The following is a 12,175-nucleotide window of genomic DNA, read 5'->3' on the forward strand; positions in this document are numbered from 1 at the left end:
TTCCCCAGCCTGTGTGAATTCAGGTGGGAATCACAAGGCAAAAGAGCCATTGCTGATGAGGACAAGCAAACCAAAAGGGTCCACGCAGACAAGACACCCCAGTGCTGCTGACTCCTCATGCCAGAGAGCACCACAATGGATGATCTTAATGAAACAGGGGCAAGACTCCACCAAAACACAAAAACCCTGGAGAAATGAGGCCCTTCAGTCTGAATGACATGGGGAAAAAAAAAAATCAACCCACGGGGTCACATGCAACGTGCAAGCCTGGGGACCACACAGTGATTGTCCAGCACCCCACCAGGGCAAGGATGGCAAATGAAGAGCAGCCCAGCAGCTGAAGCAAACCAAGAGCTGATTACCGTTCCCTTCCCGTGGCGTCCCTGAATCTGTGAATAAAGTGTTCATGATTTTTTCGAAGTTGCAGCTGGGCTCCATGTTCTCAGGATCCTCGGCGAAGTGTTTCAGCATCTCCCGGAGAACATCGTCCAAGGATGTGGCTGTTTCATCCAGGATGATGCTGGCTCTGGCCAAGAAGCCATCCAGGTCTCTCTGGGCTCTCACCTCCTCCTCAAAATTCTTTAATTTCAGGTACTGTGTTGAGAAAAGGTCAGAGCATGAGACAGCTGTACACAAACCCAGCAAAGTAGAATCTGGGTCCTTCAAGCAGTTTTGCTGAGGTTAGCACCCAACCAAAGATTCTATTGGCCATTCAGATCACTGGAGAAAAGGCACTTTATGCATTGAAGGTTTGCATTTGCAAGGCTTATCCTAACAGTGTGCCCACAGGTGAATGCCCAGGTACCATTCATACCTTGACATAGAATGCCAAATTTTAAAAAAAAGAGGTTCTTTTGGGTTTTTTTTAGCCTAGAATAAGTTGGTCTAAAAGCAAAAATACTTAAGGTAGCATTTAAAATCTTTGTTTATGTTCAAGTAATTCAGGAAGTTTGAAAAAAAAACATGGGAAAGTTATTTGGGAGAAATGGACACTGAGCGCAGCAACATGAAAAATTACCAGTATGAATCTCAGTGCCAAATCAAGCCAGTTGTCCTCAAACTGGGAACCATCTGTCCCCAGTGCTCCCAGTTAAGGAGCATGAAGTAGGAGGAGGAGAATCTCATCCAGCCCATCAACTTTTCTGACATTTGCTAAAATTCTGTTTATTCCACTTCCATGGGAAGTTTTCTTCCTTTGTGGATTTAGCTTTAAAGCAATAATGAATAAAAGACAGCAGAGGCTGAAATGATCCCAGCTCTCTGCTGGTTCCTTCTGCTGTCCCAGACTGACTGGCCTTGAGATGGAAGAGACAGCCCCAGTGTGTTGGGACTCATGCAGGAAAAGTTAATTCTTTATTCACACAACTCATTTCATACAGTTTTTACAGCCCTCCTGAGCAACTTTAACTGCTTAATAGCTTTCTTGCTAATTACTCTATTGGTTAGTAAAAGGTATTTTACTTGTCTATCAAATCTTTCTTTTCTTGAATTGTTTACATATTATCTTCACTGATGGGACTGAGCTTATTGTTTATCTACCTATCTTCTTATGGGACTGAGCTTATTGTTTATGTAGGTGCACTTATTTTCTACCCTAGAAATAGACTGTTGTGTTAACAAATTCTCATTTTCAAGATGTTTTTGCAAGAGAACTTGCAAAGTACTTAGCTGCACTTAGAAGTGATAGGCCAGCTATTAATTTAGCAGAGCAGCCCTGATTTTATGAGGCTTTTTGTTTATAATTTTTCTACCTGTCTGTGACATGTGTTCCAGAACCTCAACTCCCTTCTGTACCTGTCAGCTGGGAAGGTGATTAATTGAGTGATCAAACTACAAATGCCTCCTTCCCACTAGAGAATCCTTGGAAATCCACACACAAGCACTGGACAAGGAGAGCTGGCAGACCTGGCCCTCTCCTTCAACAGCCTGAGTGAGGAAATGGGAACTGAGCTGTTCTATGGATCTTCCTTCCCATGGGAAAGCTGCCAGGCTCAATTCGTGATGCTGAGAACCAGATTGTCAAGAGACATTGAAACCCTCAGTTCCCCTTGAGCTCAGGAAGAACCAAGCTCTGAATTGCTTTCACAAATCTGATCCCCAGCTGCCTCCCCAGCCAGGACCATGCCAGCTTCCCCCCAGGGTACAGGGCCATCCCTCACGGGTCCTCTCCTTCCATGCACACTCTCTCTTACCTTTTCCATTTATAGACACAGGCAAAAAAATGCTAACATCTCCCTAATTACTGTAATTATCACAGCAACTATCAAGTTGTCAGTACACATCCATTGCAATTAGCACTGTTTTACTTTGCATCAATCACTCTTTCCACAGCATCCTTGAGAGGGAGGATTCTCTGAAGCATTTCAGCTCCCACCCCCAAGGCTTTGGAGCCATCTGCTCGTAGGAGAGGAGACGGTGACATAGCTACAACTCCACCTCAGAAGTGCAAGCAGTGAGTCTGTCTCAAAGTGAGAGCAGATTAACACACACCTGAAACAAGAGTTTTCAAAATAGCAAAGGTGGCTTTGTGTCACCAATTTCTGGAGAGAAGCAACCAGAAGCAGAACAGCAGATGAAGAAAGGTGAGGGAGAGCAAAAAATTAATCAAAGGCATTCATGTGGGTTATCTGCCCAGATCACAGAATGGTTTGGGTTGAAAGGACCTCAAAGATTATCAAGTTCCATCCCCTGCTATGGACAGGGACACCTTCCACTACCCCAAATTGCTCAGAGCACTATCCAACCTGGCCTTGGACACTTCCAGGGTGGGGCAGACACAGCTTCTCTGGGCAAGCTGTGCCACGGCCTCACCATCTTCATGATAAAGAACTTTTTCCTAATATCCAGTCTAAACCTACTTTCTTTCAGTCTGAAGCCATTTCCTCTTGTCTTGTCACTCCAGACTATTTTAAGTTGTCTCTTCCTCTCTTTCTTGTAGCTCCCTTCAGGCACTGGAAGGCCCCAGTTCATCTCAATCAACCCTGATCCTGCACTGAGCTGTGCTTGACAGCACCAGCAGCAGCTCATTGCAAATCAGGAGGATTTAGCTCCAGCTGAGCCACAGGCTTCAAGCAATGCCTTGGAAAAACAACTTTCCATGCCCCACAGCTCTTTCATTTCCCTGCTGTTGGTCCTTTATAGGAAATAGGGGGAAAATTCATATTTATCACCCATTTGTCATTATTATCAGTTCCTAAGATTAGGGAAGGCATTAGAGAGTCATGGAATGGTTTGGGCTGGAAGGGAACTCAAAGCTCATCCAGTTCCAACCCCTGCCACGGGCAGGGACACCTTCCTCTGTCCCAGGTTGCTCCAAGCCCTGTCCAGCCTGGCCTTGGACACTTCCAGGGATCCAGGGGCAGCCACAGCTTCTCTGGGCACCCTGTGCCAGGGCCTCCCCACCCTCACAAGGGAGCATCTCTAACATCCAATCTAAATCTACTCTCTGAGCTTAAAGAGGCTTTATGCACATTAAACATCACAAGGCAAGCAGCCACCATGAAAGGAGAGAAATCCATCACTCCCTGAGACACACCAAAATCAAATTACTGGAAGCACTGGCACAGCAAAGCCTCAGAGACAGCTCAGGCACAACTGTTCCAGCCAGGACCCCCACTGGGTTCAGGGGAGATTAATGAATGCTCCCTCACTAATATTTTTAGCTGGATAGTCAAGTCACACCAGGAAACTTGATACTGGAAACTCGATGCTGGAAACTGCTTAGGAAGAAACCCAAGTCAGCTACCCAAGAGCCATTTGAACAGCTCTGGGCATCCTTGATTGGAAAGCTCCACCTTGCACCGTGACAGGAACAGAGGCTGTTGTGCCAAAAAAGGGGGAAAACACTGAAACAGCCTCCCCTGACTTCAGGCAGGCCAAAATCACACATTCTAACTTATCAACAAGGCTCGAAATGCAAGCTCTCTCCTGGCTGGCTGCTCAGGAGACACCTTTGCTTAGAGACACCAGCAAATTTTTTGTGGTGTCCAAAAAATCCCATCCTCCTGATCAGAGCTCTGCCTGGGCTGCTGCCATGGTCCTGTGGGCCAATTCCCTCAGAAGCACTCTGTGATGGTGATTAAATAGCTCAATCTGTATGAAGAGCCTTTATTCCTGCCCACCAAGAGCCCTGCTAGATAGCAAACTACCTGAGACACAAACTGCCCTTCCAGAACCACAGGCTTCCACCAGAGACAGGGACAACCTACAGGGAAACCTCTCCAGACAAAGCTTCTCACTTCTCTGCTGGTGATTCCCCTTTCCCAGACACTTGGAGCCATCTCCTCCATGAGTCAGGTCTCAATTTCCTTTGCATTTGAAGCACAAAATTTCCACTCATCCTCCCCGGAGGGAAAAACTGGCAAAAGTATCTTTTTCTCAAGCCCTGCTAAAGCTCTCTGGTATTTGTGGCTCCACAGCACGCTAAAATGCTCAAGCATGAACTACAGGCCAGAAAAAGCAAGAATCCTACAGCTCTGAAAAGGAAAAACAAAATAGAAGAGACACTTATGAGTTAGCAGTTTCCAACTATTTCTTATCAGAGGCAGATCCTGAGTTTGGGCTTAGAATTTGCACTTTTAAGTGATTAAGTTCTCAGGTTACTTTCAGTCAAGTGTGTATGACTGAGAACCTTGGCACTGGGATTAGACAAGACAAATTAGGGATAAATACATTTTCATTCCTGAGCATGGAATTGCTTATTTTAACTTTCCATGATTCTATACCAAACAATGTTTAATTTTTTTTTGGTGGTGGCTTTGTTTTGGGTGGTGTTTTCTTTGGTATTTATTTGCTTTGGGGTTTCTTGTTAACTTGGGGAAAAGGTTTCTAATGCTATCACACATTTCATCCCACTACTAATTCACACTTCTGAAATATCTTTTCAGGATTTGAGCTGCCTTAGAGTCCTAAAGAAAAGCAGAATTAAAGAGCTCTCTGGGATTCCCTATAAAGCCCCCAAAGCTCACAAGGCTACACAAACTAAAACCTCAAGTTACAACCTGCAACAAAGCCTGAAATCCAAGATCTCAGGCACTGGCACAGCTGCCCAGAGCTGTGGTGGAGTCCCCATGCCTGGAGGGATTTAGAAGCCATGAAGATGTGGCACTTGGGGACATGTCAGTGGTGGCCTTGGCAGTGCTGGGGGAATGGTTGGATTTGGTGACCTTGGAGGGTTTTTCCAACCTAAATGATTCTGTGATTTACCAGAATCAGGGATGCTACAAGTTCCCATGACAACAGCCACTCCTTCCAGCCTTCAGGCAAGAAGTCAAGACAACCTAATGCACCACCAGCCTCACAACATTAAAGGCAAAACTTCCCAGGGTACTAAATGCAGAATCAGAGAATTAAAGAATGGGTTGGGTTGGAAGGGACCTCAAAGATTACCCAGTGCCACCCCTGCCACAGGCAGGGACACTTTCACTATTCCAGATTGCTTCAAGCCTCATTGTCCAACCTGGCCTTGGACACTTCCAGGGACAGCTGAAGGTTTGGAATAACAAAGCCTATCAAGGTTTTTTTTTTATACTTTCACCTTATCATTAGTGAGTTACAGTCTCAGGAGCAAGTGTAAACTAAGTGTGGGCTCCTAATCCTCCTCCTAGCCTGCTTGTTCCCAGGGATTTCAGTCCTGCTGAACCTCGTGAAGGATGAGTGATTAGCTGGAATAAAGAGGGAACCAAACCCCAGCCATGTCTGCTGGGTGTCTCTGTTTCCAGCTCCACAGGAGCTCAACAGCCAGGACCTCTACAGCACACACTTGGATCCCTGTGGAGGCAGCTGCAGAAGAGAAAGTGATGAATTAACATGTCAAGGAATTGTCTGGGACAAAAAGCAGTGGAACAATCAGAATTACAGAGAATTTGTTCTGAGAATGAGCAGCACGTGGTGGCTTTTTAGGTTTAAAGAAAGGCAGAGGAATTGAAGAGAAGCATTTAAATGCATTTGCTTATGCCAGTGACAAGCAGCCCCTCAGAGTGTTTCATGATCCTTTTCTGTTCTTCTGGATGATGAAAAAACCAAATTGGTCACACAGCACCTCTACTTACCTTCCTAGATGTGTGCAGTAACACGCAGCCAGCACCTTCACTTTCAGCTGGAAAGAAGGAAAAAAAAACCCACATCAGAAGAGTGTTCCTATCAGAGGTACCTGACAGGCAGCAGGAGCTGAGCAGGAGGCTCAGGAGGAGGTGAAGCCTCACTCTCTTGGCAGGGGATGATCTCTAGAGAAAAGCACAGATTCAGTTTTTACAACATCTCCCATTTTGGAAGCGTGAACCAAGCACGCTTGGATTGGCATTGTCTGATCACTAGGGGATTGTGTCTTGCAGCTTTTTTTGGCTGGGTTTTTGTAACTCTGATGTATTTTTGCTCTTCCCTTCTCTCCCTCCCTCTCCACCTCCCCAAAAATCTAAGTCCTAATCCTTGAAGTAATCATTTAATCCAATGCATCGTTGTTTGATAGATTGAGGCTACGATTTCATGAGTCACCCTCGTTTGGAAACCCTCCTTGTCCTCGTTAAGGAATCAACAATAACAGCCAGGCACTTCCAAGGGATTGCAGGCAGTGACTCCAAGATGAGCACATTAATGTCCTGTCAACTCACCACGCTGCCTCCATAAATCTGAGGAGAAAGCAACACAGCTCTTGGGAAAGAAAACTGCTGTTTAGGGACTAGTAAATGTCATTGAATACACAGGATGGGGGAACCCGGGAAATTCCCACTTCAAACTTCCAAGAGCCAACAATAACATTTTCTTAGAGTAACTACAAAGCATTTTTTGGGTATCAGCTACAAAACAAAACAAAATCAAGCTGCATTTGCCAAAATCCCACTCCTTGCAGCCAAGGCAGCCTCTCTGTGGCATTATTTGTCCCACAGGTACTTTTTGTGCAGAGAATCACGGAATAGTTTGGGTTGGAAGGGACCTTAATGACCACTGAGGTCACCTTCCACTTGACCAGGCTGCTCTAAGCTCCATCCAACCTGGACTTAAAAACTTCCAGCCTGGCATCCTTCTCCTTAAGTTCTCCAAAAACCCCCCAAAAGCCTGAGCTGCTACCAAAACAAAACACATGAACAGCTTTAATCTGAACGAGTGCAGTCGCAGCAGCATGGAAAAAACCCACTGAAGACCAAAACTTTTCCAGAGGCTAAGTTGTGGAAAACTACAGAGAAAACACAGAGTTACAGTTATTCAGATGAGGATTTTGCTTCCTTTCCAGATCTCTTCTTCCAAATCCTAACCTGTAAGAGCTGTTGCAATCCCATGACTTGGCCATGCACCTTCAAGCCAAGCCCTGCTACTCTCCAAAAAATAAGCTGAGGGTGCAACTCACGTAAAAACTCCAGAAGTCCAAAAAAACCCCAATTATCTTTTGCATGCAGAAAGCTGATTTAAACAGAATCATCACTGATCAAACAGAAATTTGAGTTTTGCCCTCAATGGGGTTCAAAGGCTCCAACTCAAAGTGCGAGCAGAGCTGTAGAAAAGAGGGAAAAGATTGACTTCACCTCCCCCTAAACAAAATGAGGCTTTGGTTACATCACCCAACTTCTCCCAAATTTCACTTGCATGCTGTACATGTGATTAAAAGCATCACTTAACCAGACAAGTCTGCTGCTGCAACAGCCCCAATTATTCCTGCTTTCGCTGCGCCTTTTGGAAAACACAAGCTGTTTCATCTAAAAAGTGCAATTTATTATTAAAAAGCAAGCACCCAAATAAACCAGAAACATCAAGCATTTTCCCCAGGCTCTCACATCTGTAGTTCTCCAATGCTCACTTACCCAACTTCCAGCCTAATTACACATGCAGAAGTATGCGGGGAGATTTGGAAGCCCATAAATATTCATTGAGGAGAAAACATGTTTTGGTTTATCTGCTTTTGCAAGAAATAGTTCTGGAGAGACAAAAAACACCCACAATCCTGAACCATAGCAGGCACATGCTGAAGAGAGAGCTGCAGCCTGTCCTCATGGATACATGGAAATGGAACAGAAATTCTTGTTGTGCTTTTATCAGGCAGCTACTCTTGGCTCCTCTTATCATTTTCAAGGTGTATCAATCTTTGCTGACAGCTCTCTCACATACCCAGCTGGAGGAGCACCAAGTGCTGCTTTATCAACACAAGCAAAAACATCTCATTACATCTGTTGGAGCAGGATCTTTCAAACTTCTCAAAAAAGCTGCTCTGGGTACAGAGGTGGCACTTTGGAAAGCCCAGAGCCTCATTCATCATTCATCCCAACAGCACACGGCTCAGATTTAATCCAGAACAGGAGACAGATGGATATGGCCATCCCAGTTCTGGGCTGGTATCTTAAATGCTCACTCGAGTGCTACAACATCACTCAGGGATAGCAGCAAATCCACTGGAACATGACAAAGGGAAGGGAAAAATACACAGAGATTTCTTAAGTGCTCTTCTGCCTTGCTCACAAGAAATATCCATTTATTTCCTGCCGGGCAATGAGGGATCAAACCCTGCAGGAGGTTGCCCATGACACATCCAAAGCTCAAGTCCAACCACCACCAGCCTGCCACTCATTTTCTCCTCCTCCACAGCACCATCCCTGCCTCCCTCCAGCCAAGGAGGGGTAAAAAGAATCAACACCATTGGCCCTTGCACCTCCACAGAGGAGCCCTTCATGGAGATGACATGGATACAGAAAACCCTGGATTCACCCTACAAGAAACTCCCCATCAATCTCCTCAGCCAAGAGCAGCAACTTGAAAATCTCAGTAATTTGAGATTTCACACCTCAACATGACAATTAAGCCCAATGAAACTCTACGAGGAGCTCGGGACCACGTGAAATTTTCACGTCTATTTTTGTGGCCCTCCTCGCCGGACAGAGCAGGCAGCAAAAGCCTATTTTAGGCAAGCGAGCGAGCGAGGGGCATTATTGTGTGTCCTCACACACAGCTGAGGGAGAGCTGCCAGGGGTGGCTGAACTTATCTGTTGGGCTCTGCTCCAGGTCCTGCCCAGGGGAAAAGCCAAAAAGTCAGCAACGCATCCCCGACATCCCCTGGCAGGCAGATCAAGGCGCCACGCGCATCCCGAGTTGCTGGGATGCGTGCACACAGGCACGGAGCGTTACTGGGAACCCCACGGGCGACTCCCAGGGAGCTCAGCTCTGACTACGCTGAGGAATTGTCACCATCAGAGCTTGTGACACACTCAGGACCACGTCTCTTCTTTTTATTCTCCAAACAGGTCCTGTAGAACTTCAACACGAACGAGGAGATTTAATGCTTGGAAGTTTATTTGCTCCGTTTCATCCCAGCTGCCCTAATAATATCCCTGAGAGCAACCCAGAGAAACAAAATCCCCTCCACCCCCTGCTTAGGTAACAACATCTGCCATGCAAGCCTGAAAACAAACCCCTGAAAGTCAAATACCAAAGTTTAAGGTTTTTCACCTTTTGCCTTAAGAGATCTCCTTTCACCCAGGATCCCTTTCCATCCTTTTCCTCATCCAGGTCCCCAGTGCTGCCCTTAACACCTGAGAAGATCCAAACGCCTTTGGAGTAAAGCCACCACTGGATGCCTGCAGCATCTTAAGACAGTATTTTATTTTGGGATAAAGGGAGTGGAAATTAGAGAAAAAGAGCTTTTTGGCTGTGCACATTTCTTTAGATCTAGAAACACTCCCTGGGGCATCTTCACAGTAAATATATATAAGCACAGTAAAATAAATCAGAGCAGAATACTGTTTTAGCACTTCCATGGTTTTCCCTGAAAAATATCAAGGGCCTGGTGTGAGTGGAAGCATTTAAGGTTTTGAGGGATTATTACTTAAAAAAAAAAAAGTCTATTTTATCTTTATTTTTATCAGGGGTCTGCCCAAATCTAAGACTCAGCCACTTGTGTCAAACCATACTGCGAGCAGAAAAAAACTGTTCTGCTTTTCCAATCTGCCTTAAAAATATTTAAATAAAAGCCCATCACCACATGGCATGACAGGAGTTTGTCAGGAGCAGTGGTGACACCTCTAACACACCACTGGCAGTGAGGCATTGCACAAACAGGATCTCAGAGGGATTCTTTGCTTTGCTGTCCTGAACTTGGATTGATCACCATCAGATCTGAGTAATTTTGGTTAAATATTGATGGATAAATAACTGTGTCTTCGTTATCCCACATTCCCACAACAGGTGATGGGCTGAGCTGAGGCAAAGAGCCTGAAGTCTGCTGGGCTCATCCCACAAATCCTCAGGCCAAAGGCAGGTGGGAATAAGAATTCTGGAGCAGCAAAAACAGCAGGGCAGGTGAAGAACCATCCCTCACACTCCTGGGTGGGGAACTGGGAAGAGAAGGGACAGCACAGACTGATTAGGGCAAGGTGTCACTTGTCACACCCGTGTGCTATAAAAGCCGAATATTTCATGAAAAAACCCACCTGTGATAGGTTCTGTCAATCAGTTTGGAGCAGGGGGAAAATGTGCATTTTTTTTCACGCACTCTTAATCCCACAGGAGGGATTTAGCTGCTCCAAAGCACCAAGGTGAAGCACATAGAAGGGAGGCTGCTGCCTCCGTGCAGAGGCACCCGTGCTCCCCCCACACCTCCCTCGGCTTCCTAAGCAGCGCTTTGAAAACACCCTGGTCAGGAAATTCGGAGGGAGGCCGTCCCCTCCCCAGCACACAATCGCTATATCCACTTTCCATTAGAGGGTAGGAAGCCTCAGGAGCCCAACATCCCACTCTGACATCAAACTGCTAAAACAGGAGTTATCAGATGGAACGCGTGGGTCAGCATTGTGCCTCGAGACATAAAAAGGACCTTGGTATTAATGTGAGGAAATGTGACTATTGTGTGCAGAGTGATACCCATTCAAGCCCAGACCACTTGTCTCTGGACGTTACTCTCCCTGGAATATCCTTGGCGCCAGCATCCAGCTTTTCTCCTCGTCCCCTTGAAGAAAAAAAGTCATCTGGGCAGGGGCTGGGCCAGGACTTGGATATGCTGTGTTTTGTGGCGGCGGGCGTGCACGTGTGTGCCTCTGGAGCGGGATACAGGAAACTGTTGAGTCTCTGTATCTAGGAATGATCAGTTGGAGCAGGGTGGAACGGCCTTTAATTTCTCCTGAAGCGTAATTGGTGTTCCGCTGCTTCCCCCCCCACACCCCGGCAGAGCCACATCCTGCTTTCCAATTGGCTTCTCCCTGCTGGAAAGAGTTTGTCTTGTTCTCCCCAAAACTGCTGGAGGCACCTCTAAAATCTCCAGTCTGTGCATCAGTTGCAAGTGGGATAAGTGAGGCAGCTACAGCTCCACAAATCCTTGATCAATTGTGCCTAAATTTAAGGAAATACTGTGCTAACCTTCTTGCAATGTGGGTAAAGAGAGGTTGAAGTGTTTCAGAGCCTCCAACTACAAAACCAACACCCAAAGAACTGCTTTAAAAGCCCAAACTACAAGAACAAGATTCAAATGATTGTTTTAAAACCTAAAACTGAAAAAAAAACCCCAAGATCCAAATGATGAAAATATGTGCCTGGCTGATTTAAGGGAGCTGCCAAGGAGATAAGAATGCTGTGACTGATGGCAAGGATGTGCCCCCACATATTCCCAAGACTCACTTGCATGACCTGTCCATTAAATTTAAGGCCCAGCCTAAACCAAAGTGCTGTATTTACTTGCAGGGATTTAATTCCAGGTGTGCTGCAGATAAAGCTTTCCTGGACAAAAGCCTGGAGTGCCAGGACAACACGGAAATGGCTTCTCACTGACAGAGAGGACATTTAGATTAGACTTGAAAAAGAAATTATTTACAATGAGGGTGGTGAGGCCCTGTTGCCCAGAGAAGCTGTGGCTGCCCCTGGATCCCTGGAAGTGTTCAAGGCCAGGTTGGATGGGGCTTGGAGCAAACTGGTGTAGTGGAAAACATTCCTGCTTACTGCAAGGGGGTTGGACTAGATGACCTTTAAAGGTCACTTCCCACCCAAACAATTCTGTGATTTTACTTGCAAACATTTATTGTGACTTCAGAAAAAGCCTCAGCCTAGAAACCACCCTGATCTTCCCCCAAAAATGCAGATCCCAGGTTCAAAAACCTCCAGCTTCAGATAAACACCCACCTTCCTGTTAGAGCTACGAACACTTGCTGAAAATAAATGTTACCACCAAAATCCAAGTTACAAGGATGAAAAGCAGAAGAGAATTATA

At 45.8% G+C, this 12,175-nt stretch overlaps 1 protein-coding gene across 6 annotated transcripts in view; it reads right to left on the reverse strand.

Annotated features, from left to right (window-relative positions):
- The window catches only part of SLC4A11 (solute carrier family 4 member 11), a 97,751-nt gene that overhangs the window by 53,098 nt on the left and 32,478 nt on the right, over positions 1–12,175 (reverse strand). For all 6 annotated transcript variants that reach the window (XM_018923162.3, XM_050974179.1, XM_009098158.4 and 3 more), the window contains exons 4-5: positions 6,051–6,097; positions 363–594 (exon numbers count right to left, since the gene is read on the reverse strand). In XM_018923162.3, the coding sequence (XP_018778707.1) occupies positions 363–594; positions 6,051–6,097 (279 nt within the window). The remainder of the gene's footprint in view (positions 1–362; positions 595–6,050; positions 6,098–12,175) is intronic.

The sequence above is a fragment of the Serinus canaria genome, chromosome 4, assembly GCF_022539315.1.
Source record: "Serinus canaria isolate serCan28SL12 chromosome 4, serCan2020, whole genome shotgun sequence".
Taxonomy (NCBI): Eukaryota; Metazoa; Chordata; class Aves; order Passeriformes; family Fringillidae; genus Serinus; species Serinus canaria.